Raw genomic sequence first — 27,819 nt, 5'->3', positions numbered from 1 at the left:
TAGCTGCCAGCCTGACTTCGTTAACACTACAATTTGTTGCTATCGCATTCATTGCTTCGCCCTTGGGTTGAAACTGACGTTTTTTTCGACACTAGCAAATAAACAGAATACTAGATCAATAAAATTGTACTTTATGAAATAACACTCTAAATACACCTATGTGGTTATCATCAGACATGCTAGACAAACGCCGTGACGTACAACAGTTCCTCAATACCAAAGAGTCACACTGTCCCTAATGCATTCCCGTAAGACGACTCCAAGGTGAAAGCCAGGTTCTTCTTCTTCTCGATCGGGGTGTTAATCCTTCCCCTCCCTCCCTGCAAGATTCTTGCACTTCACCTGGTTTTGCACTGCCTCTATGATCGGCGCACCGATCACGGAAGCACTGCCAAGCGACGATGTAATAGATGTCATCACGTGACATCACAATATGAGGCCATGATGACGTCACAAATTCTGACGATGTATGGCGTCATGGTGACGTCACAAGTTCTGACGATCTATGGCGTCGCGATGACGCCATCACGTGGTGATTATTTTTTGCATAAATCGATTGACGCCGCCGATGGTCAATTTTCGTGTTTGATGAAGCATAGATCGAAGGCTTTCGCATTATTATTGAACGCTAACAGCCTGGCCGTTAGCAACCTGGCCTAACATACCAAACTGTCCTCCATGTCACCTCTCTGCCTGCGGGTAGAATGCTCGCGAGCGCTGTCGACGCACGCGGCTGAAGCGGAGATTAAACGAGCCGGCTGGCCATCTCCATCGCACGGAGAGCGCATGCGATAACATCTTCCCGTGGGCGGGCCTGCCGTCGATTGCTCATCAAACAGAGAGAAAACGCCCCGTCCGTGTTTCGTAAGGAACATGAAGGGACGCCAGGGGAGGGTTGGGGGGGAAATGCATCGCTCGAAGGGCTCAGTCGCTGGCCCAAGCTATCCCGAGGCATCAGGAGACGGCTCGTAAACTTGCTGTGCTCTCAACGCCTACTTCGCGTTTAGTCACCAAAAGAAAACCGCTTCGATACCTCGGCCATATTCCCTTAAACCAGCGTTTTGTTGAGTTACGCGAGATCGGATCCAAAAGAGTTAGCTGCTAGCCTTACTTCGTATAACAATACAATTTGTTGGTATCGCATCCATTGCCTCTCCCTTAAGCGAAACTGAGTGTTTTTAACCATCAGCTATTGACCCTGGAAAGCGAGGGGCGGACGTATAACATGGCGTAGCCGCTTCACAGTGGGCCGTCAGCGACGTGCCCGCTACTGACAGCTGCGCATATTAAAACGCAGTTGCGGCTGCTCCGACCAGGAGGCATTTCATTAATGAGATAACATTTTATTGCCAATTATATGGACACTCTCGACGGGTTTTTGCCGTCAAGCAAATTGATAGTGTCACGTGGTCGTGACGTCGACGAAGGCAGCAGTCAGCACGTCCGAGATGAAACTCTTTATTAGGCCGAACTTGTGGCCGGGAAAATGAAACTTCAGCTACAGCAATAAACTGATAGCGGCGAACAGAGCGTCGACCGTCGATCAACTGACAAGCAGTCAAGCGCGTCGGTTTTTATACAGGCGCTATCGAACTTTCCAGCGATATCGCTGGTGGCGGCGTTATCTCTAGACAAAGCTGGAACATTCGCGTGCGGCGCGCAATCTTAACAAAACGATCTACAAATCTCGGGAAGCTTCTCGAACACTGAGACGCGGTTCGCGCTGAGCGTCGCTGGCAGTCTTTGTGGGCGAAAACGGAATACAACAAAAGTGATAATAAGGAACGCACGTGGCAATGCCCCCCTCTGAAAAAGCATCGTCCCGATGCTTAAAACACAACATGGGGGGGGGTAAGGTCAATGCATGCAACAATAACAATAAAAAAGAAAGTACAATAAACAATAATCGCAAGCAAGAAAGTATAATAATAAAGGAAAAGGACAGCCTTCAGAATCACTAACGCGCGTAATGCGGCTTGAGGCGCACGACATGGACGACTTCAGGTCGTGCACGGCGCCGCTGAGAGTTCGTAATGCCGTCAGGGACAACCTCGTAGTCGAGTGCGCCGAGGCGTCGAAGTACCCTGTACGGTCCGAAGTATCGTCGAAGAAGCTTTTCACTAAGTCCCCTTCGGCGTATTGGCGTCCATACCCACACACGGTCACCGGGTTGGTATTCCATGTGGCGTCGTCGAAGGTTGTAGCGGCGGCTGTCAGTCGTCTGCTGGTTCTTAATCCGTAGGCGGGCGAGCTGTCGTGCTTCTTCGGCGCGCTGTAGGTAGGTGGTCACGTCGATGTTTTCCTCGTCGGTCACGTTTGGTAACATGGCGTCGAGCGTCGTTGCCGGGCTCCGTCCGTAGACCAACTTGTATGGCGTCATCTGCGTCGTTTCCTGTACGGCCGTGTTGTACGCGAAGGTCACGTACGGAAGGATAGCATCCCACGTCTTGTGTTCGACGTCGACGTACATGGCCAGCATGTCGGCGATGGTCTTACTTAGACGCTCGGTGAGGCCGTTTGTCTTTGGGTGGTACGCGGTGGTCCGGCGGTGGCTTGTGTGGCTGTATTCCAAGATCACCTGAGTTAGGTCAGCCGTAAACGCCGTACCTCTGTCGGTGATGAGAACCTCTGGAGCGCCGTGTCGAAGGACGATGCTCTCAACGAAGAACTTGGCTACCTCAGCGGCACTGCCTTTGGGCAGGGCTTTTGTTTCGGCGTAGCGGGAGAGGTAGTCGGTGGCCACGACGATCCATTTATTTCCGCAAGTCGACGTTGGGAAAGGCCCCAGGAGGTCCATCCCGATCTGCTGGAATGGTCGCCGAGGAGGCTCGATCGCCTGAAGGAAGCCTGCTGGTCTTGTGGGCGGTGTCTTTAGTCGCTGACAGTCTCGGCACGTCCTTACGTAGCGAGTGACGTCGGCGGCAAGGCGCGGCCAGTAGTACTTTTCCTGTACTCGTGCGAGCGTGCGGGAAAGTCCGAGGTGTTCAGCCGTCGGGTCGTCGTGCAGGGCATGCAGAATTTCTGGTCGCAGTCCTGAAGGTACAACGACAAGGTAGCTGGCTCGCGCAGGAGAGAAGTTCTTCTTTACGAGGACGTTGTTTTTCAAGGAAAATGATGCCAACCCTCGCCTGAATACTTTTGGGACAACGATGGTCCTGCCCTCCAGGTATTCAGCTAGACTCTTCAGCTCCGGGTCGGCTCGCTATTGTTCGGCGAAGTCGTCGGTACTTATGGCTCCCAAGAAGCTGTCATCATCGTAGTCGTCGGGCGGTGGTGGGTCGACGGGGGCACGAGACAAGCAGTCGGCGTCGGAGTGTTTCTTTCCGGACTTGTAAACGACGGTAATGTCGAATTCTTGAAGTCGTAGGCTCCACCGTGCGAGTCGGCCTGAAGGGTCCTTCAAGTTAGCTAGCCAACACAATGCGTGGTGGTCGCTCACAACTTTGAAGGGCCTGCCGTAGAGGTAGGGACGAAACTTGGATGTAGCCCAGATGATCGCTAGGCACTCCTTTTCCGTTGTGGAATAGTTCGTTTCTGCCTTTGATAGCGACCGGCTAGCATAACTGATGACCCTTTTCTGCCCGGCAGTCTTCTGAACAAGGACGGCGCCGAGTCCTACGCTGCTTGCGTCGGTGTGGATTTCCGTATCGGCGTATTCATCGAAATGCGCTAGTATCGGAGGCATCTGAAGGCGTCGTTTCAGTTCTTCAAATGCTTCGATTTGCGCTGTTTCCCACTTGAATGGCACGTCGGTCTTCGTGAGGTGAGTTAGCGGCTCGGCGATTCGTGAAAATTCCTTGACGAAGCGCCTGTAGTAGGCGCACAAGCCGAGAAAACGGCGCATGGATTTAGTGTCGCTGGGTGGCGGGAAGGCAGCGATGGCAGCTGTTTTTCGTGGGTCTGGGCGAACGCCATCCCTGCTGATAACGTGACCCAAAAACAAGAGCTCCTCGTACGCGAAGCGGCACTTTTCAGGCTTTAAAGTGAGGCCGGAGGTCTTGATTGTTTCAAGTACAGCTTCAAGGCGCCGGAGGTGTTCGTCTAAGCTTGAGGCAAACACAACGACGTCGTCCAAGTACACGAGGCACGTCTGCCAGTTCAAGCCAGCCAGCACTGTGTCCATAACACGTTGGAATGTCGCAGGTGCCGAACAAAGACCGAAGAGCATGACCTTGAACTCGAAGAGGCCGTCTGGTGTTATAAAGGCAGTCTTTTCTCGGTCTCTCTCGTCGACTTCGATTTGCCAGTAGCCAGTCTTGAGGTCCATCGACGAAAAGTACTTCGCGTTGTGGAGTCGATCCAGGGCGTCGTCTATCCGTGGAAGAGGGTACACGTCCTTCTTCGTGATTTTGTTCAGGCGACGATAATCGACGCAGAAACGTAGGGTTCCATCCTTCTTCCTCACTAACACTACGGGAGACGCCCACGGACTCTTGGACGGCTGGATGATGTCGTCGCGTAGCATTTCGTCGACTTGCTTCTTAACGGCCTCCCTTTCTCGCGTCGAAACCCGGTAAGGACTCTGACGGAGTGGTCGAGCATTTTCTTCCGTTATGATACGGTGTTTAGCAAGGGGCGTTTGCCGGACCCGTGTTGACGACGAGAAACAGTCCTTGTATTTCTTCAGAAGGCATCGGAGCTGTTGGTGTTGGCGGGCGGGAAGGCTTGGGTTTACGTCGAAGGATGGCTCAGGCATTGCGGTTGTCGTTGTAGCTTCGTCAGAATCTGAAAAGGCAAACGCATCGCTGACAGCCAAGATTTCTTCGATGTACGCAATCGTCGTGCCCCTGCTCAGGTGTCTGTATTCTTGGCTGAAATTCGTTAGCATCACGCTTCCTTTCCCTTCATACAGCCGAGCAATGCCTCTTGCGACGCAAATGTCACGGTCTAGCAGCAAACCCTGATCGCTCTCGATGACACCTTCGATGCATTCAGCCGTTTCGGTGCCGACGGGAATTATGATGCTGGATCTAGGAGGAATGGTGACTTGATCATCGAGCACGTTCAGGGCATGTTGACATGGGTTCGTATCCGGCGGTGTCGCTTCCTCCCACGATAGGGTTATCGACTTGGTTCTTAAGTCGATGACGGCGCCGTGGTCACTTAGGAAGTCCATTCCAAGTATCACATCCCTGGAGCAGTTTTGTAGGATTACAAAGCTCGCAGGATAAGTCCGGTTGTTGATAGTGACTCTCGCCGTGCAGACACCAATCGGCGTTATTAGATGGCCTCCAGCGGTCCGGATCTCGGGGCCTTCCCAAGCAGTCCTAACTTCAACTTTGCTGCGAACGGCCCACTGATGACGGAATAGTCGGCTCCAGTATCGACGAGAGCGGTGACGTTGTGGCCGTCGATCAGAACGTCGAGGTCGCTAGTCCGCCGTCTTGCGTTGCGGTTACGTCGCGGCGTCGGGTCACGGCTACGTCGGTTTGCACCGCTCCTTCCGCGTTGCGTCGTCAGGTCTGATTCCGGTCGCAAAGTTTCGTCTTCAGGACGTTGACGTCGTTCGGCGTCCTGCGGGGGTTCGGAACTTCGTCGCGGTGTCGTCGTCGACGGCGGAGGATCTTCAGCATTTCTTCGTTCAGCAACCGCACCTCCACCGGTTGCTGCCCTTAGTTTTCCGGATATGGGCTAGGCGACCGGCCCCGGTTTGGGCCAGTGTACTGCCGGCGGTGCGGTGACATGTAGCGGCCGGGCGACGGTGAGCGGGGAGGTCGTCGTTCTTGCCACTGTGTGCCTGTGAGGTAGTCGTCGATGTCGCGAGGCCGTTCGCCTGGCTGTGGGCGCGGCGCGTTGACGGGGAATCCGCATAGCCCCATCTGACGGTACTGGCAGTGGCGGTACGTGTGGCCGGCCTCCCCGCAGTGGTAGCAGAGCGGGCGGTTGTCAGGGGCGCGCCAAACGTCGGTCTTCCTTGGCGCGTAGCGCGGGGCATAGCGCTGGGCGACAGGAGGACAGTAGGGTGTCGGTGGTGGTGGCGGCGGCGGCGTCTGGCGGCGGAACTGCTGCGGCGACGCGGCGTCTTGACGTGGACGAGGAGCGGGGGCGTTGCGTCGGGATGCAGCAGCGTAGCTCATTGCTTGTGGCTCAGGCTGCGCTGGTTCAGGTGCTCCCAGAAATTGCTGGATTTCCTGGCGTACGACGTCGGCGATCGGGTCCCCTTGAGGCTGGGAGGAGGGCAACAATTTACGCAGCTCCTCCCGCACGATAGTTCTGATGGTATCACGCAGGTCATCAGATTGTAGCGCGTGAACCTCCCCGAAGGTCGTCGTAGGAATGCGGCGGTTGTACTGTCTCGTACGCATTTCCAGCGTCTTCTCGATCGCCGTTGCTTCCGTCAGGAATTCTTGGACGGTCTTGGGTGGGTTACGCATCAGTCCAGCGAAGAGTTCTTGCTTGACCCCTAGCATGAGGAAGCGGACTTTCTTTTCCTCGAGCATGTCGGGGTCAGCGTGGCGGAAAAGTCGGTTCACTTCTTCCGTGAAGATGGCCACGTTTTCGTTCGGATGTTGCGCCCGTGTCTCCAACAAGGCCGCGGCCCTTTCTTTTCGGACGACGCTCGTGAACGTCGCCAAAAAATTGCCGCGAAAGAGGTCCCAAGTACGGAGTGAAGAATCCCGATTCTCGTACCAGGTCCTTGCTGCGTCTTTCAAGTAAAAGTACACGTGGCGCAGGTTGTCGTCGGAGGTCCAGTTGTTAAATGTCGAGACCCTTTCAAACGTCTCCAGCCAGGTCTCGGGGTCTTCACATGGTGAACCACGGAATGTCGGCGGCTCCCTGGGCGGTTGCATCACTATCGCTGCAGGGGACACTGCGGTCGTCATTGTGCTTGTTGCCTTCGTTGCCGTGGCTCTGGACTTCTCCGGTAGGGGTCCGTACTCCGGTGCTAGGCCTTGTTGCCTACGGCTAGCTCGCTGGTCGTGGTTGGCGTCGATGTCTTCTCCGCGCTGGGGGCTGGGTTCACGGCTTGACGGGGGCGTCCGGATCATGAAGGAACAGCACCTCCACCAGATGTCACGTGGTCGTGACGTCGACGAAGGCAGCAGTCAGCACGTCCGAGATGAAACTCTTTATTAGGCCGAACTTGTGGCCGGGAAAATGAAACTTCAGCTACAGCAATAAACTGATAGCGGCGAACAGAGCGTCGACCGTCGATCAACTGACAAACAGTCAAGCGCGTCGGCTTTTATACAGGCGCTATCGAACTTTCCAGCGATATCGCTGGTGGCGGCGTTATCTCTAGACAAAGCTGGAACATTCGCGTGCGGCGCGCAATCTTAACAAAACGATCTACAAATCTCGGGAAGCTTCTCGAACACTGAGACGCGGTTCGCGCTGAGCGTCGCTGGCAGTCTTTGTGGGCGAAAACGGAATACAACAAAAGTGATAATAAGGAACGCACGTGGCAATAGCATCTCCCCGCGCATCGTATGTTCTACCGCGAGTAAAAGCGCGCGAGCGAGGCCGACGAACGTGGTCGAAGCAGATCAAACGAGCAGGCCCATCTCCGTCGCACGGAGGGCGCATGCAATAAAATCACCCCGCTCGGGAGGCCTGCCGTCGGAGCAGAGAGGAAACGCCCCGCCCATCTTGAATGTGCATGAAAAGACGCGAGGGGGAGGGGGGTGTCGCTAGAGCAGCAACTTTGAGCTTTGATTCTAAGGGCGCGGTCGCGATCGCTGGTGCGGAAAGAACATCTCTCCCTGGAGCGGCCGTATTCTCTTACACCAGCGGTTTGTAGAGTTACGCGAGATCGGATGCTTGCTATCGCATTCATTGCTTCACCCTTGCAATGAAACTGTGACTTCTTTTAAAAAAGCAAGCAAAAAATTCGAATCGGAATCTTAGCACTCCCGAGCTCGAAAGTGCAGGGCCTTTTGAGTTGTATTTACCGCAGACTGATTACGAACCCGGATGTGCTGGTGGAAGGAATTACGAAAAAGTTCTAGATACAGATCCATGGATAAAGTACATCTGAAGAAAAGTGCCAATGCGTTCCCACCGCTCACGTACGCGCTCTTCCATAGACGCGATCGAAGCACGGAAAATTCGATATTGTTCCATAGATATTTTGCTAGTGATCCCATATTTCATTCCGCGATGTCCAGAAACAGAAGTGACAGACATGTTAGCGGCACGCGTGTAGTTATTACTGAACACTGCTTTCATTACGTGCCCGTGCGACGCTTGAAACGAGCTACCAGCAGCGTTTCTGGAACACACGACGTCCGCCGATGAATCGCCGCACTTTCACGCTGCCGATTGGCCTTGACGTCACGAGCCTCAGCGGAAAGCGCGTTTTGCTGTCAAGCCGACTTGCAGGACAGAAGCTGCGTCGGCACCGTGTACGGCATCATGGCTTACTCGGCACGCATGCGCGAGCGCTGTTTATTCAGCGGAATAATTCATGGTCCGTGGTTGTAACTTCGACGGCCCCAATATCAAGCTGCACATGTTTTGACGCGCCAGCGGCGCGATTGCCGGTGACAGACGCCCCCGCACCCGAGACTCTGGCGCAGTTTGGCGCAATTTTCGTCGATATTGTCAGGATGGCGCAGTAAATACAATTTGGCGCACTTTGGCGCCGTTGGCGCAGGGGTGGAATGGAACCGCGGCCACGTCGACGCACACATTCGGCTTCGCATGAAAGGGCTTGAAACAGCAGAGCGCGGAAGGCAGCTTTGTAAAACAAATCTAACGCACTAAATAAAAGAAAGGATATGAAGGTGCAAACGCGTTAGCGTGAGCTATAGCAATTTACAACGTGCATATTCCCTAGTTATCTCCAGCTTATTCTCTCCTCCAGCAAGTTTACGTTCGTCATTCCACACGTAAGTAAATTAAGCGCCTTCTCTCACGAAAAGTGCGCGCAGAATGCGCTCCTCAAACAGACGCGTAAGTGGGGACATAGCGGTGACAAACCAGCCGGAAGGAAATATACAAGATCCTCGTTTCACAGCACACAAACGCGTTCTCTGTGCGATGAGTCGCTGCAGTATTATGCTGCAGTGACGCAGTATTAAATATTGCCCAAATTTCCGCAATTTTGGCTAACAGCGGCCAAATATCAGACGCGTAGCCGACACTCGCCGCTTTGGCGCGGCTTCCGCCGCCGAGGAAGTCCACGGCACATATAGAGCGCGTGGGCATCAAGGCACCCTAACGGCACAGGCACAGCAGCGCCGCGGCGCGGCAGTTCACAACAAAGGGCCCTCGCTCCTCCCTTGTATTCGCACGGCGCTTTGGACACTCCCCCTGTTCTAGGTATTTCTAGGTCACTCTAGCCATGGTGGCTGAACGATCGCAACGCCAGAGTTCCCTCTAGTAAATATTGTAGGAAACTATGACTAAGGGATCTCCCTTAAGGAGGTGCACTCACTGAATAACAGGGGCGGAGCCACATTTTTTTTCTTTATTGCGATGGCAATTATATGGACACTCTCGGCTGGTCTTTGCTATCGCCGTCACCGTCCGTCGACGCCATCAGGGCCCGTATATGCTCATGATGGCTAGCACAAACGGAACACGGACTAAAGGAAGAAAAAACGACGACACAGCGCTTGTGTCGTTGTTTTTTCTTCCTTTCGTCCATCTTTCGTTTGCGCTAACCATCATGAGCATTTTCCAACTCACCCAATTCGCTGCCCGTATATGTATGTATAAATATATAAAAGCCACAAAGAAAAATAATTCAGAAAAATACTTTCCGACGCGCGGAATCGAACGGGCGACCCCTCACTCCACAGCGCGCGGCGTTAGACAGCTAGGCCAGGAAGAGTAGGTCTTTGAGCATGCCAACGGCGAGCTATTTATATACATCATTTACTTCAGCGTTCTTTGTTGGTCACCAGCGAGATGGCGCGAAGTGCGCGAGGGGCACGCTTTGAAGGTCGTCGCTCCGCTCGGTGCGAAGCGCGCGCGCGCGCTTCCTGTTAAAGGGACACTAAAGGCAAATAACAGTTTATGCCAGAGTGAAAGCTCAATGTAATGACGTCTAAAACAGCAATATTATCAACAGCAGTGTCCTACTTACCGAGAAATTAAGCTAAATGTATCACACGATGAGCGCAACGAGAGCGAGATCTTGGAAATGATCCCGATGACGTGAGAGTGTCCGACTACAATTAGACACTCGTAATCAAACTAGCTGCAATAAAAAAGAACCTTCCGTGCATCAAGAGACGTAATAAAATGCTGCTTGTTCGTATCTGTTTGATACATGGAAAAAAAGAACCTGTTTGGCGTTGCCATGGGGAACGGCGCGCGGGGATCAAATGTTCCGTTTTCGCCGAACTGCGCTTCGCCCGGCGCCCTGCTTCGCTCACGCGGTCGCGTCTCTGTGGTAGTTTCGGTATCGCGTACTGCCGCGTGCGTTTTGCGCGCTCGTGAAAGTCGCTCAGACAGAAAGTTCGATAAAATGCCGCATGCATGTGATGTTGCCGGATGGCCGAATGGTGCACGCCGCCAGTGCACGCCGCCGCGCAGTAACGGCGGGCAACGTTGGGCTCGGCAGCAGTGACGTGAGAAAGACCGCTTTCAAGCGGGTGACTCGCAGTGCGCTAACGCGATGCGGACCACTAAAACATGATTTTATTTCAAAATAAGCACTTCCTTGGCACAAAAGTAGCATTACGAGGTTTCTGGACCGCTATTGCAACAACCAACGTCGACTTAATATTTGCCTTTAGTGTCCCTTTAAGCGAGAGGTGCAAGGTGCACTTTGCCGTACAGGGCGTGGTCGCCGGCGGGTGCACTTATCCCGTGAGTAGGGTGGTTTGTGTCTTGTGGTTCCAGTGCGACGTCCGCGCCAAAGTCGCAGAGCGTACGAAGGTCACTTCGCTCGCTTCAGCGGCCGCGTCTGCGAAAGGAGCGCGCTGTTCAAACAGAAATAAGTAACAACTGTGACAATAAGTTCACGCTCGTCCTGTGTGTACCTGTTCGTTCGTTTCGTGCGTCCTTCTTCATGTTTGAGCAGCGCGCTTTAAGTGTCGAGCTGTGACACTTGATAGTTCGCGCTCGTCCTGTGTGCACATGTGTTCTTTTCGTGCGTCCTTCGCGCTTGATCGACGCGCTGGAACTTTCGAGCTGCCTTCCGTTCTTCGTGTTTCCATATAATTGCTGTCAATATAATTGCTATCGCAATAAAACTAGAACGGTTGGAACATTTCCACGGGGGTGTCTTTCGTACCGCTCTGCTCCAGGCCCTGCACTAATGCGACGAGTAGCTTGTTGTGTAAACGTGGCGATGATGAGCTTCCTGCACGCGAAGCGCACTCCACGCCTCGGCGATGCTCTAGCGGTTCTGCACGAGAAGGCGGCAGCGGAAGGAGTCGCAGCGCGTCTGTGTCGTAGCGGTATGCTTACAACAGCACTTTGATACTATGCTTGCCGTTTCTCGACGTCCGCGCCGCGCACTTCAAAACGGTCCCGCACAATGCGGCAGCGAATGGCGACTCGCCGATTAAAAGTGGGCAGGGCGCTACAGCATACATGCGGTCGACCAGGTAGGTGAATATGGTTACTGTGATAGGCTTGTCCGCGATAAGTCTATTGCCACGTTCGTCCGTGGCCGCCATCTCGCCTTCGTTCTTTTCTGATGCTTATACGTAAAGGCATTGCCGCAATCACGCGGAAGTAGGAATCATTCATCAAGCGGTCCCTGCAGTAGCCGAAAAAGTGGAAGACCTGTTGCGGCACAGTGTGACGTCAGCGAGATGAGGGGCGCAGCTAAATTTTATGCGACAAAATGTTGTTGCCGAACCGACAGGCATATAGGACGAGTTGGCAGAGTAAGGGTGGCAGGGGTGGGTGCTTGTTCGGTAGTGAACGAAAACTAGAATTTCTCAGATTATGAGTGGGGGGGGGGGGGCCTTGCAAGGGTGTGGGCGTTTGATCGGTATTTTACGGTAACATTCTCCGCCTCATGTGAGACGTACCTGCGGACCCCGAGTTTCTTGAAGAAGTCCCTCAGAAAAGTTGTCCGCTCTTCAACCGTGTGCCAGTAGAACTTGTTGCGCAGGCTGAAGGCCATGTCTACATAAGATACCAAAACCAAACGCATGCATGTAAACAAAGATTTTTGCTTAATTACATAAAATGAACACACAAAGCGAATTGAACCATCCACCTTAAAGGGGCCATGGCACCCAATTTTCTACCATAATCTGTGTTATGCATGTTAATCCTTGTGCGTTTACAAACAAGCTCGCGAAATTTTAGCGCATTTGGTCGATGCTTAATTTATAATCGAATATTTTATAACTTGCGGGCAGCAAGCTGCTTGCTGAGCGAGCACCTGCATTCCGGCGAACGATTTTGTTCCATGGTTAGCTGCGCGTGAAAACGAGCTATTTCAGCTTTGTTTTAGCTTGGCATTGAAAGTGAACGATTTGCAGCGGCTGAAACTTTGGTAGAAGACGACGGCTCCGCTGCATGCTGCACATGACGTGCGACCGCCATGGAAAAATGGCGGTCGCCGGTGGCGGGCGGGGCTTATATCCGGTGACTTCTTGGCCTTATTTTGCACTGAAATACTCTCGTACAGTGCATTTTTCATACATGTATAGGCACAATAGACCCTCTACTTCTATTTTTCGGTGAAAACTGCAAATTGTTCGGTGACCGTGTCATGGACCCTTTAATTATTGGTGTAATAAAACAGACAGAAGAAACATATGGCAATACCTGTGTTTTTGTAGATTGCTTTGCCATACGACTGCATTGCGGTTAAATAATTAAACCAAGGTCACGATTGGGAGGTGCAGTGGGATGCCTTCTTTTCTTAGTTGCTGTCAAGAGTGACATTACTGTAACATTGCACTGTTGTGTGCTAATATCAGTTCATATTGTCACGTGGTCGTGACGTCGACGAAGGCAGCAGTCAGCACGTCAGAGATGAAACTCTTTATTTGGCCGAACTTGCGGCCGGGAAACTGAAAGTCAAACTACAGCAATACACTGATAGCGGCGAACAGAGCGTCGACCGTCGATCAACTGACAAGCGGTGAAGCGCGTCGGCGTTTATACATGTGACGTCGAATATTCCAGCGTTATTGCTGGTTCTCGCGCAAGATCTAGAATAAGCTCGAGTGTTCGCGTCTTGCGCGAAATCTTAACAAAACGATCTACAATAATCGCGAAGCTTCTCGAACAATGATGTGCGATTTGCGCTGAGCGTTGCTGACAGTCTTTGCTGGTCAAACCCGAATGCATCAAAATAAAACTTGAAGCGGGCGTGGCAATATTGTTTGGAGCCTAAAACAAGAGCAAATAATTTACCTGAAGAAATTACGCATGCCAATGTTCAAGGAATGACATGAGTGATTAAAGGGACCCTGGAACGGTTTTGACGATTTTGTACGAACACATTGCGCCGGTAGACCAAGTCGTAAGGATCCTTTACAGACCGATTTAAGCTATGTGCGTAAACTGTGTAATTTATTACAAGGCTTTAAAGCTGCGAATCGCCACCGATCACAGCGGCTCAGCTGTGATCCCCGCCCACTTCCAGTGCGTGTTGCACTGGAAGCGCGGCGTCACGCAGGCGGCTGATCTGATTGGATATGTCCAGTCCACGTCACTGAACCTCCTGTGGGCAACGAGTGTCGTCTGCCTGTGTTACGACGTGCTCCGTGTTGACGTGAGCTGAGCGACAGTGTTCATCTCGAGGCAGTCATAATGGTATTTAGCGCAAACCATTTGCGCTAAATACCATTACGACTGACTTGTTCTAACTCGCCCAACAAGCAACGTTGCTTATCTCGAGGTTTCTTTTCTTGGACACAATGAATTGCCCTAGCCGCGTTGTGTACCACATATCTAGCAATTTCTAGCAACTGGTGACTTTTATTTATTTATTTATTTATTATTTATTTATTTATTTATTTATTCTTTCATGATACCATACAGGGCCCAACAGGGCATTGAGTAAGGGGAGCAAGTACAAAGCAAAATATCAGAAAAATACATAAATAAATACAGGGAAACAAATAACAAGGAAAAAAATACGAAGAAAAAAGGGTACAGTGCAGTTAGAGAACTTTTTTTCCCCCTCATTTTCCTTTTTTTTACACACGGCAAAAAACAGCAAACAACAGCTGGGGAAAAAAGCAAATATATATATACATATATATGTATGTATACAGCGCAAAGCATTTTAACACAGAGGAACAGCATTTCTGCTGTGACATCGTGCAATGTTTGTGAGGCATCTGGCGAGCGGAATCCCTTCAGCTCGTCGCTGCAATGAGCGTCGCGCTCGCTATCCGTTCAACGCCACGATCCACATGTCTCCGCTGTAACTTCACCGATGAAGACACAACCACATTGCCAGAGCTTACGCTTATCGGTGATCGTTCTCGAACTCTTTTTGTTTGTCCGCATGCTTTTGCAGGTTGTCGCCGTACAAGAGAATAAAATAAGATCGACTGGTAGTGTGGCGGCACCTGTCGGAGCAAATATTAACCACTCCGCGAGCGGCGTGCTGCCAGGCACACTGGGCGTCCGAGATTGCGCGCAACCTGTCGGCGTGCAATATCGGAGGCCATGACTGGGCGAAGCTCAAACCGCCGAGTGCGCTTATGAGAGCGCTGCGATCGCCGGCGATGCCAGCGTGTCTGTGAGTTGAGGGTGCAAGGCAGGATGAGGAGGAGGGTATATATATAATTGTCCGTAGTGGCCTTGGTACACGGTGCGTCGCTTAATTTCTGGTGCGAATGATTTAGGGATGTTCTTGCCTAAACGCTGACAAAACTGCAAAAAACCGTTTCAGGGTCCCTTTAAGAGGTACCATCAACTAGTGCCTCATAAGCTTGCACATCGCACAGTACAACATTATAGTTGTCACTGCATAGACTCCATTCCAAGGAAACTTCGCAAGATAAATAGTAGCACTTGCACTTGCACAAAGCGGGTGTCAGCATGGTGTTATCATAATATTACCTGATATCATCTGATATTGCGTGACGTTACCTTGAAGCACAACTTTCAGAAAGTAGCAACTCAACCAGCATAAACATGCACTGCTTCGGCCTCGATAGTTGTCCATGTAAGCCGATCTCTAGAACATCCTCCTGTAGGTGCTGAATGAGACATTTCTGATCACAAACTGACGTCCTTTTCTTGTTCCCCTGTACCATACGGTTGTACTCAATGCACGGCTGTTATTGTGAAGAATTTCTCTCACGACAGGGATGAGACCGTTCAATTGACTATCTTGGCTCGTAATGTGACAGTGTCAAACATTTCGATAAATTTATAAATATTTGCGTGCAATATATCAATGATCTTGTGTATTCCTCGAATGACACAGGATATCCTGCACACAAAAAGGAAAGTCAAATGCCCAAGACGACAGGGTCCTTCTCTTGACATAGTTGGAACCTCTCACGCAAAACTAATGGGAAAGTCAGCAGTGCTACATTACGATGCTTTCAGTTCACGTTGCCCAACTTCACCTGGACTGCTCTGAACAAGTTCGTTGGGGCGTTCTTAGAAAAAGCAAGTCAAACGGCCACATGAGGGCAATTCTGTCGTCTCAAAACAAGACATTGCTGACCTCTTCAATACTTACTCTTACAGTATTTTTTCCAGCTTATCTGATCACCCATGTGTGAATGTCATTGCATGTAGTAATGGCTATATTGTGTCATTGTCTGCCATTGTTTAGAAAACATACCGAATGCGTTTCTTTACACATGTGCTGAAGTGATGGCTCACGTTACGTGGACGTCACGTGGTCGTGACGTCCACAAAGACAGCAGTCGGCGCGTTCCAGATGAAACTCTTTATTTGGCCGAACTTGTGGCCGGGAAATGAAAACTCAAACTATAGTAATACATGCTGTACACTGATAGAGGCGAACAGGGCGTCGGCCGTCGATAAAACTGAACATCGCTGGGATGCGCCGTCTTTTATACGTCACGCATCGAACTTTCCAGCCTTATCACTGGTGGTCGCGCAAGCTCTGGAATAATCTCGACTATTCGCATCATGTGCTCAATCTTAACAAAATGATCTACTACAATCTGGAATCTTCTCAGACATTCTGTCGTGCTTTGCGCATGGCAGCAGCTACACGTGCCATAGGCCTCCAACGCTCAAGTTTGCGCAGCGCCGTCCGCCGCCCCAGCGGAGAGAGAGGAAAGCTCCGGTAGCTCGGACGGGTCGCTCTTGCTTAGTTTTCCCATTGCGCGCGCGGAGAACGTGCTCCCCGGGGCTTTTATCTCGCATTTTTCACGCTATGGGTGCAGTTCCTTCGTCGTACTCGAAAGCAGGCATGCAGTCCTGCTGCATCGTGAACTGCCGCAAAAGTTTAAAAATGACGAAGAGCCGAAAACTTCCTGTCATGTTCGACCGTTTCCAATGCAAGCAATGCGAGGAGCAGAGGCGTCAAGAGTGGATTATGGCAGTTCGCCGCGATGCTTTCGCGGTCTTGTCACCTTGAAGCAATTTTTGTCGTACACAGTATTACGAACTATTAACGGGGAGAAACGCGATGATCGTGCTCATTTGAAAGGGAAGTGCGTTTGTGAACCGAAGCTACAATAAATAGATAGCCGCTGTACGTTTCGAGATTGCGCGCTGGCTTTCCGAGTCAACCATTTGTAATGTTACAGCAGCGGAGCATGTGGGCTTATTACACCACAGTTTAAATAACGTACCGTGAGTACTAAGTGTTTAATTCAGCTGATTGCGGTACATTTCCCGTCGCGGCTACCTGTAAACAGAATTAAGCTGCATGTTTGCACTGAGCGTTTATATTGGCCTTGCATACGACACGCCGTGATTGCTTAGCAGGCTGAAGTGTCGCGCTGCTAAGATCGTGGTCATGGGTTCGATTCACGCATACGGCAGCTGCATTTCGATGGGAGCGAAATGCAGTAACACCGGCGTACTTAGATTTACGTGCACGTTAAAGAAACCCAGGTGGCCGAAATTAATCCGAAGTCTCCCACCACGGCGTGCCTCGTAATAATGTCGTGCTTTCGGCACGTAATAGAAAGCCTTGAATGCGCGTGAGCCGCGGGCAATATACAGTTGCCGCTTTGGAAACGAGCTGAAAAAAGAACCTAGGCGGCAATTAAATTTTCGATGGCTTCGTGAATTCAGATGCGCTTATCATCGGGCACAAATCTCGGCATAATCATAAACATGCGCGATCCCAGTGGGTATTGTATAGTATCAGGGGCGTAGCCAGAAATATTTTTCGGGGGGGGGGGGGGGGGGTCCAACCATACTTTATGTATGTTCGTGCGTGCGTTTGTATAGGTGCGTGTACATATACGCAAGCAAAATTGAAAATTTTCGGGGAGGGTTTGAACCCCCCCCCCCTTGGCTACGCCCCTGTATAGTATGATGCTGACCAAGCGAGCTGTCGAAACAACCGAAGCGACATTCGAATAAGCGAACACGGTGCGTGATCAGGCGTCGATATTATTCGAAATGAAACACGCCTCTGCAAGAAGCATGCATGGTCGAAGTGGGCATGAAATTTTTTTTTCGCGTATCATTATGCTGTCAAAGGGAGCTCTAAAAAAATCCAAGGTGACATTAAACTTGCGATCCAACGTTGTCATCACCCGATGCAAACCTCGGCAAAAGTGAAACTCCCACGAAACTGAACACTGCGCATTGCGATGCAGCCAGTGACTCAACAGGGCAGATGTAAATTTGTGCTCTTCACACTGAGCTCATAATAAATTTAAAGCCGCACGACAAACTTGGCATCCAAGCAATTGAAAAGTTATCAATAGAAAACGCACGCGAAAGCGTGCTGGATGGTTGCTGACAGCTCCGAGTAGACACGACTGCCGCAACGAATGTGCGTTTTACCGGTAACATAATTACAGAACTCGCGCAGTCACCTCCCCATTCATGTCAAAGAAATGTGCCCGTTCAGCATCTGCACGCACGTAGCGCTCGCACAAACAGCATCGCCCTTGACGACCTGCTCGGTCCCGAAAAGGTGGTCGATCAACCGTCCTCCTCTGGTAAGATTCCCACCGTTAAAGGGGTATTCAGACGGGGGAGGAATGCTCGGGGGAGACGGGGGGGTTGCGGATCACGTGACCGCGACGTCACGGATTAGCGAGTGGGCGTGACCCCCCCGCGCCTCCTCGGAGGAGACGGGGACGTTTTCCCCGAAAGGACAAACAATCCCCCGGCGGTGGGGGATGTGGCGGAATTTCTGGCTCTTGTTTGGCCACATTGTTGCACTTGCTCCTGCAGAGAGCGGCAGTGGGTGTCCAGTCTGCAGTTGGGGTCATCGTCGTCAGCAGCTGGTGAAACGGGCGGTACAAGCCACAGGAGTAGTCTGGTAACACTGGTCTCCCCCTCCGTTCGCCCCGTCCGTGTGAGTGGGGGGCATTTGTGGCGACTTCTCCTCGCGAGTTGACGTCACTAGGCTCCGCCTTTACCCCCCGAGCATTTCTCCCCCGTCTGAATACCCCTTAAAACGTTTTTTTTTTCCATCTCTGGGATCTTTCTAAACCTTCAGAGCAAGCGACACGTGAAGCTGCACGTGCACGGCGAGCAGAGAACAGCGCGTGCAGGGTGCGTGAACGTGCTGAGACAGCGCTGTCAAAAGGCAGGTGCGGGGGGAGAAGCGACCGGTTTCTGCAAGAAAGGCGGCGAAGGATGGATGGATGGATGCTATGAGCGTCCCCTTTGTAACGGGGCGGTGACATGTCTGCCACCAGGCTCGAAGAGAGAAAAAAAAAAGTAAAAATCACAGCATATCCACAGAGTGAATGATGATGAGTGGGCGAAGCTGCGGAGGTTCATCGGTAAACCGTGAATCTTCGTGAATTCTGCCCAGTACATCATCACCGACGTGAGATCGGGCGCGTTTATACTAAAGGTTAGATGAGTTATGACGACTTGCAGCTCACTTTAATTTTACATGTACGCTGTGAATTTTCATTGTTTAGAAAACCATTGCTTTCGAAAAATCTGGCGTCTTTCGTTAAGCAGCTGGCGTCTTTTCGTTTTGCTTTAGAAACATCTGGCGTTCTTTCGTTTTGCTTTTACAAAACATCTGGCGTCTTTCGTTGGTTTATTTCATCAATCAACGGCGTTTTGAACAAAATTTTTATTGTTTAATCACGCACAGGAAAAATCTCACCAGGCAGTATACCTTGGAGGTAAACAATGGCTGCTAATAGGAATGAGAGACAGAAAAAGTCGGCTTTTAGCTAACACTTACACTTCTACTTCTACTAACGTTTCCTACTGGAACATGCCAATGGCTGCTAATGGGGAATGAGAGACAGAAGAATTCGGCTTTTAGTTAACGCGCACGCTGCGAATTTTTTATTGTTCAACAACGCACAGGAAAAATCTCCCACCGGCACCACCTTGGAGGTCAAAGCGTAAGACTCGTTACGGACTACGACTACTACTACTGCTACTACTACGACGACGACGACTACGAGGGACGAACGGGTGCCGCCTTAAAGGCCAACTCCGGCGATTTTTTGGCCAAGTCAAAGTAATGGTGCTTTTATGTTCCTGAGACGCTCCTGTTACGGGCCCGATAGCAGAAATACTCGGCAAATTGGAGAATAATTTTAAATAAGCAAAAAAGCGCAACACCGAAACCCAACCGAGTGTACTGTCTACGTAGACGTTGTTACGAACGAACCGGAAGTCGTGCAAGGCATGCCGGTCACGCCGGCGCGGAGTATGAAAACTGTGACAGCCGGGACGACCAGCGAAGCGCCGGCCAAACCAGCGCTGTCTGTCGCCTTGTGCACAGCAGACGCTCGCTGTAGCGGCCGAAGCACCGAAGTTAGCGCCCTCGGCTGCGTCACTTCCACCGCCTTACCAATACTGACGTCACAGACGCAATGTTGCCAATAATTGTGGGAAGCCAGGAGGGCGTTTGCAGACAATCTTTAAAATTCATTTGAAAACAATCTGCGCATGTCTCAAGCCTGTAATTTGGCATAAATGACGGAAACGTGCAAAGGAACGTACCCAGCGAATTTCATTGAGATCCATCGACCTCGAAAAATCGCCGGAGTTGGCCTTTAAGGAGCTTCGCCCCTAAAACCTTCCTTGTTTCATGTTGTCCTAATGCCTTATCTACATTGATTAAATCTATGTTATTGTAACAAAAATATAAATTCACGGTCCATCTCTCTGCCTCTTAAGGCAGAATGACCTTTTTTTCGCCCAATTATTTATTTTTGTACTTTATCTCTACTTTTCTGCCACCAATACTCTAACCGTCTCTTACTTATTTCTATCGCGGGCGTGTTCAGCTTTCCATTGTTGTCCCTAAAACCCAAGGCTTCATGTAGACTCGTGCCCACACGTATACCTGGGTGAATATCGCCACATTCAATCAGTACATGTTCCATCGTTTCCTTAGTTCCCCCGCAGCATGTACATTGTTCTTCTTCGTTACTGAATCTTGCTTTATAACTACGCGTTCTAAGGCAGCCAGCCGACCTTGCTTCAAACAGTAAAGCGCTTCCCCTTGAATTATCATAAAACCTTTCCCTCATTATTTCGTTTTTTCCTATTCGGTAGTTACTCAGAGCCGGCTTCTTTTCCATCGCTGTCATCCAATAAGTCCTCTCCGCCTCTCTGACCTTCCGCTTAATGCTCCTTGTTGCCATATCGCCCGCACTGCCAGCCGTATATTTACTGGTGAGCCTCCTAGTTCTTTTTCTCCACTGCGTGTCAACGCTTTTTCTATACAAATACCGAAAGGCGTGCGACGCAGCGCCCCCTGGCCGAGCTTGGGAGGCCTATGGGCCAGTAGCAGAAAGCGCCATTGTTCCCGTGCTCTTCCATAGACGCTCTTTATTCAACGGAATAATTCTTGGTCCGTGGTTGTGACTTTGGCGGACCCAAGATGAAGCTGCGCGTGTTCTGACGCGCCGGCGGTGCGACTGCCGGAGATAGACGCCCTCAAACCCGACTCTGGCGCAGTTTGATGGCGCAGTAAATCCAATTTGGCGCACTTTGTCGCAGTTGGCGCAGGAGTGGAATCACTGCTTACATGAAAGGAAGAGACGCTACGCTAGCTACGCTATTTCCTCAACCTCTCCTCCTCGACAACTTCTCTGGGGGATGTTACGATCGGCCCCTGCGCCGAAGAGGAAGCGGCGTCCCCTGTTTTTTGAACAAGGCGCCGAAGGGCTGCTTGCCTGCTGACAGCCGTTCAAACACTTGAATTCTCCTCCCGAGAAGGGAAGTGAGGCGACAAGCAGTCTGATACCAATGTTCGACGAGACGATCGTAATGGATTCCGGTCACAACATCTTCCTTGAAGAAAGAGCGGCGTTAGCGCGGATTACAACCACTCCCACTAATTGCGCGGTGAGGTGCTTCGGAGCGGCAGACCTTTTGATGCGCCCGGTTGCCCGAGCCTGTTACCCGTTACCCTACGGCCTTCACATGGCAAGGACCCCCTTGGTGCCACAGGTGCAGAGTGCGGTGGCCACGCCCTAGTCGAGGACGTTGACTTGGGCGGGCATGGGCGGCACCCTCATTAGTGCTGTGTGTGACGTGATTGGACCGTCCCAACTTGGAGCAATTCCCCCATCTAGGGATCTGGGGAAAAGAGACCCATAAAATGAGCTCCGCGAGCTCATTCGACACGAAATCGTCGTCATGTAGAAACGAGATCTTTGTCGTGTAACAAGATGTTCGTCATGTAAGACCAAATGCTCGTAATGTAAGGAAATGCTCGCCATGTAAATAAACGACGTTAAGTTTCCTTTCGGTCTCTTCATGCTGCCTCTGCATCTTCGTCCCGAGTCTCCGGTGCCTGAAAAGGCCGGTCGCAATAACTAGATGGCAGACGGTGGGATAAGACGGATCGACGGAAAGCGACATAAACCGGAGGTCAGGCGGGAGCCCTAGAACCTGGAATTCGGCGTGATCGACGCAGCGTACCATCCATGACCGTACGGTATGGGGTGAGTGCCTGGCTTCGTGCTTGAGATGTATCGAGTCTTAGCCTAGACCTGTTAAAAGACAGATAAATCTATAGCAACTGCCTAGAAATTGTGGTTGTTATCTCAGCACAGAGCAGCACTCAGCGATGATCTGAGAATGTTAGGATAAGCATGGTACCTCAGATCATTTGATAAAAGATGAGGGTACGTCGCGGGAGCGTTTTGGAATGTTTGGGACAGTAGAAGAGTGAAGGAGAACCAGGGAGACGGTAGAAAGAGATGTTGGCTACGTGGTGCTGCTTGTGTGGTTAAGCTGTTGGTATCTGCTGCAGGATTTGCCAGGCTTCAATATCTCTAGACCCAGAATTGAAACGCTGGTGGGTTTGTGTTTTGTGAGAGCTGAACCAAAGCAAAGTATTCGCCATGGACCTAATGAGATTGACGAGGGAGAGCCTGTTGGAGTTGTGTTGGGAGCTCGACATACAGGTAGACGACGAGACGCCTGCATCTGAAATCCGTGAAATAACTGTTGAAAGCAAAAACAGCAAAGGTGATATTGAGTACTTCGGGAATATAATCTTGATTGAACAGGAAAAGAGAGAGGATAAGAGGAAAAGAGAGAGGATAACATGAAAAGAGGACAGGAAGAGCAAATAGAGGAAGCAAAAATAGATGAACACAGGAAGAGGACCCAAGCATTAGACCAGGAGTGTGAAAGACTGGAACGCCTGATGAGATTGACGAGGGATAGCTTGTTGCAGCTGTGTTGAGAGCTCGACATAGAAGTAGACGACAATACGCCTGCATCTCAATTCCGCGAAATAACAGTCGGAAGCAAAAACAAAGAGGAGGATATTGATCACTTCCTAAATTAATCTTATTTGGTCAGGAACAGAAAATAGAGGAAGCAAAAAGGGTTGAACACAGGAAGGCGATGCGAGCATTAGACGAGGAGGTTGAAACAGTAGAACGCGGGTTAGATCGAAATCAACGGGAGTGGTCAATTGATAGATGTAGCACACGAAAGGTGCGAGGAACAGTCGAGTGCGGTGCAATTCAGAGCCGTAGAGAAGGCTAGCACGTGTGAAGGTAGCAGCAGGTTCAATAATGAACTGAGGTCGGCAGCTGCGAAAGATGCCGCGCTGAGAGGCCGCTGAAGGCCAGAATAAGTGCGACAAGGTGCTGTGCCAGTAGAATTCTAGAGAAACGACTAAGACAGTTGTGGAAAATCTGGCACAAACACCAAGGGAGTGTGTCGCGGCGGTGGACCTTGCATGCGGTGTCCAAGCTGACATGTCGACCCGCTAGTCAAGAACACCACAGTAAGTTTAGGAGATGGCGCCAAAGTACAGTGTAGAGAAGAAAGGGCAGTTGTGGGCTCCCACGAATGTGAGCTAGGTTCATGTGAGTGTATCGCAACAGTGGATCTTGCATGCGGTGTCTAAAGCCTGTTTCACATGCAGCGATTTTGCTCCAAGAGCGGAGCGGCTGCCGTCGCGGAAGCCCAAAAACAGGTTTTTTAGAGCGACCAGTGGACGCGCGATCGAGATCGCCGGAGTTGGAAAAATTCGCTAGCGGCAGAGCGGCTGCCCAAGGTCACCCAATGAGAGAGCAGTGACGTGGGGAGCACGTGATTGCAGGGGCGGAGTCGAGGAGCGGGCGCGTGCGCCAGGAGGAACTCGGTTTCCTAGCAGACGACATACGCTGTAACGAGCTGGCAGTGTAGAAACGCCTTTCTTTTCGTTTTGTTGTTCTCTACTGCGCTTCCATCAAAGCAGACAAATCGTTTGCACGTGTCATTTTGTTCTTTTGTATCTTTATCGAATCGTGGCACCAACACAGGTCCCTACAGGGGGACCCTACGGCACTGCGCACTTGTTGGTCGCATGTTTCAGTTTTTTTTTTTTTTTTTTTGCTACTCTGACCCAGCACGTTCGAATAGTTTACTGTTTTCTTTTTCTTTTTTTCAATGGTCACGTACCCCGAAGACGACAAATGCGAGCCCCCCAGACGACGACATTGTGGGTTTGCAGTGGTTGCCGGCCCAGACGGCGCACCAACGCCTTGCGGCATTCGAGAGCAAAAACCACCGAAAGCACTCTGAAAGCTTAAAACCACAAAAACCAATTCTTTTTTTGTTGCTTTTCCATGGCCAAGTGTATCAGCGTGCAAGAAGACTTGCGTGGTAAAAAAAGAAAGCTGTAACAGAAATAAACGTGACTACTGAAGTTGTTTAATTGCACTCTGATACACTGCACATTTTCGTCATTCAAGGTTTAGACGCGTGAAAATCGAGCACCGAAGTAGAAGGCTGGTGAAACTCGCAACCCAAGTGCACCAAAAGAAGCGAACTCGGAGAAAGGAAACCCGCGGGTAACGGGCGCTTTCCACAACCATCACTGCGCATCGCAGAGGCGCGCGCCGCGCAAAAGTGGTGCATGTGAAACGAAGCCGCGTGCGAGCGTCCTGTCGCCGCTCAATCGCCGCGGGCCCCGCCGCTCAGTCGCTCGCATGTGAAACAGGCTTAAGAATATGTCGACCCGCTAGGCAAGAACACCAGAGCAAGGTCAGGAGATGGCGTCAAAGTAGAGAGTAGAGAGTACACAATGCAGTTGTAGACGGCTCCCAGGCATGCGAGCTAGGTCGTTCGGAAGAAAACAGCAGCATTCTTTCCAGATGCGTTAAGCTGTTTCCCAGTCTGGAGAGCGAAGGAAAAGATGATCTGTGTGTAAATCATTTAGACTGCGCAGGTGAGACAGCTAAGGAGAGCAGCGAAAGTGCTGATGAGCAAGAGATGCGAGCGGGAGGCTCTAGAATGAGCCCCAAGAAGAGGCGCAGACGGAAGAGACACCGCACATGCGGCTAAAAGAACGGCGAGTTTGAAGAAAGGCTCTGAACGTTTGAGAGTAGTAAGCAGAGCGAGGTGTTGGTCATCGGCGTCAAAGTTGTTTTGCATGCGCTGAGCCGCCGGACGAAAAGAAAAAGAAAAACGTATTGTGCGCAAATGCAGTCAGAGGGAAGGGGTCAGTTCTCCCATCGTTCTGACCACGGCACGTTTGATGGGGAGCGGGAGTGCAAGGCCGGTGGTTCTGAAGAAGTAGACGAACGAGGGGAAGAACGCAGGCCTCCAGCGAAAAGCTTGGTGGGGTTCGGAGGCGAAGCGAACGGGTTTCGCGATTGTTGCAGTCCCCATCCGACAAAAGAGGCCCACAGGCAACACCTCCTGAAGTGTTGCCACAGGGCGCGACCGCCGCGCGTACGCCTCAAAAGTAAACGACAGCCATAAGGTTTTGGGAGAATGTTGCTTCTTCACCATATGAACATATGACAACATGCTCACGTTGGCATCATGTAAACCACCTTGCAAGCAGAGTCGTGGACATTCAAGTTTTAGCAGTGAGATGCAATAGACAGGGAAGGGACATGAAGAATTTGCAATGGGCAGCACAAAGACCACTGTGTCATGATTAGAGGCCGGATTTTTAGGCACTAAAAAAGCGCGTTTTAGGCGCCAAAAATAGGCAGACAAAACACCGTTTTAGGCCTCCAAAATCGTAAATATAGGCACAATAAATTTTTACATAAATTCAAATAATTTCAAACAAAGATGTGCCCGACCTGTATCTACGACAGGAAAGCCAGAAATGTTGTTTATGATGGCACAAAGGCGCCAACGGTTCAGCATAGCCACGCAATTATCCCTTTTCCTGCATGGTTCGCAGAACACGGTCTCTCCTTTTATTGTCTAGCATGGTGAGTCAAGTGCCCACCGCCGAGTCAACGCACTCCTGGGACTCTTTCTTTTCGGCATGGCTGAGAAGGGCAGCACAGGAGCAGATACCCAGACCGCTAAAAGACCAGAAGGGAGGGATGCCTCGTATTTGCCGGGGCTAATCGCGTAGGATCAATTTCTCCCCTGTTGGTGAGCACTCCAAAGGACCCTTCACCAGGTGAGAGCATTTCAAGCTGACAAGTGTAGTTCATGCACTGGGCGCTCACGATCACGCCTGACACAACCAGCGCTGCCCAGGTGGCGCGCCTAAAATGTACAAGCTGCGCCGCCCTGGCGAGCTAGCTGAGAAACATCCAGTAATACAGAGCCGCCGCGAGGTTACGACGGCACGTTTCGACGTGCCCTCACATACCTCGTGGCACGTTCAAACGCATGCTGAACGTCACTCGACACGGCTTTTGCTCGATGTGCGTCGTTTTGTTGGTACTTTGGAACGCACAAGACTAGCGAAGATCGGGACACTTCGCTGCACTGGGGCGCAGCGGGCGAGCAGGGATGCCAACGATTATTCTCCGCTGCGGTTTCAGTGATGTGATGTGTGCGGACGGGTACCTTCGCGAGAGTGTGCTGTCGAAAGGACGGAAGCTGTCCAATGCGAAGTACAGTGATGCTACCGAGGACTTCTGATTTGGAGCAATTTTTGGAGCAGCAAAATTTCCGTTTTGGAGCACTTTGAAGCAGCAAAAGTTTTCATCTTGGAGCACTTTGGAGCAGATAATTCTGCATCTGGGAGCACTCTGGAGCAGCAAGTTTTACATCCTGGAGTGTACTACGGAAGTATATTGCATTAACATTCAAGCACCTGAATATTATTATGGGGCTCTTATGAAAGCTAGAAATATTTCGATTCATTGCAAATCTGATGGAAAAAATCATCTCAGGAGAACTGCATACTTCATTCGCTAATGAAAATATGAGGGCTCATGCAGTTGAGTGTTCTGAATTAACCTCTTCGGCGATTATTTTAGACACTAGCAAATAAACAAACTACAGGATCAATAAAATTGCAATTTATAAATAACACTCTAAACACATCTACGTGGTTATCAGAAGACGTGGTAGACAAACGCCGTGACGTACAACAGTGCCTCAATGCCAAAGAGTCACACTGTCCCTAATGCATTCCCCTAAGAAAACTCCAAGGTGAAAGCCAGGTTCTTTTTCTTCTCGATCGACGGGTTGATCCTCCCCCTCCCTCTCTGCAAGCTTTCTGCACCTCACCTGGTTTTACGCTAGCTATATGATCGGTGCACCGATCACGGAAGCAGTGTAAAACGGCGATGGCATGTGATGACATCGTCATGTGACATCACGATATATGACGCCATGATGCCGTGACAAGTTTTGACGATCTCTGACGTGTTGATGACGACATCACATGATGATTATTTTTTGCATCAATCGAACGCCGCCGACGGTCAATTTTTGTGTTTGATAAAGCATCTAAGGCTTTCTCCCTGCCGTACGCCCTTCTTTATTGGGATTCTCTCGCTTTCTTTATGGAGGACTATAGTGGCCGTGGAGCCGCTGTAGATTTCTTCCATTATGTTTATGTAGGCTTCGTCGATGCCCCGATTCCGCAGTGCCTGCATGACTGCTGATGTCTCCACCGAGTCAAATGCCTTCTCGTAATCTATGAAGGCTATGTATAGGGGTTGGTTGTATTCCGCGCATTTCTCTATCACCTGATTGATAGTATGAATATGGTCTATTGTTGAGAAGCCTGTACGAAATCCTGCCTGGTCCCTTGGTTGATTGAACTCTAATGTCGTCTAAAGCTTTCGCATTAATATTTCGGATTGAACGTTAACAGCCTGGCCGTTAACAACCTGGTTTTACATACCAAACTGTCCTCCACCACGTCACCTCTGTGCCATGCGCGAAGCAACTTCGCTTATCATCCACTTCACAGCTCCTCAATTTTAAAAAAAAAATTTATTGTGATAGCAATTATATGGACACTCTCGGCGGATTTTTGCCGTCACCGTTGCCGTAATTTTCCGTATAAAGTACAAATTAGTAACATCACCATGCTCATTCTAGCCGCGGGTAAAAGCTCGCGAGCGCTGGCGACGAACGCGGCTGAAGCGGAGATTAAACTAGCCGGCCGTCTGT

The 27,819-nt window shown here is 50.7% G+C and overlaps 1 protein-coding gene across 1 annotated transcript in view; it reads right to left on the bottom strand.

Moving 5' to 3' along the window:
* The window catches only part of LOC119384056 (uncharacterized), a 112,051-nt gene that overhangs the window by 55,501 nt on the left and 28,731 nt on the right, over positions 1-27,819 (bottom strand). The window contains exon 4 of the mRNA XM_037652343.2: positions 11,937-12,033. Coding sequence (XP_037508271.1) covers positions 11,937-12,033 — 97 coding nt within the window. The remainder of the gene's footprint in view (positions 1-11,936; positions 12,034-27,819) is intronic.

Source organism: Rhipicephalus sanguineus, chromosome 2, assembly GCF_013339695.2.
Source record: "Rhipicephalus sanguineus isolate Rsan-2018 chromosome 2, BIME_Rsan_1.4, whole genome shotgun sequence".
NCBI classification, from domain to species: Eukaryota; Metazoa; Arthropoda; class Arachnida; order Ixodida; family Ixodidae; genus Rhipicephalus; species Rhipicephalus sanguineus.
The sequence above is the reverse complement of the archived record's forward strand: the minus strand, read 5'-3'. Positions and strand labels throughout refer to the sequence as shown.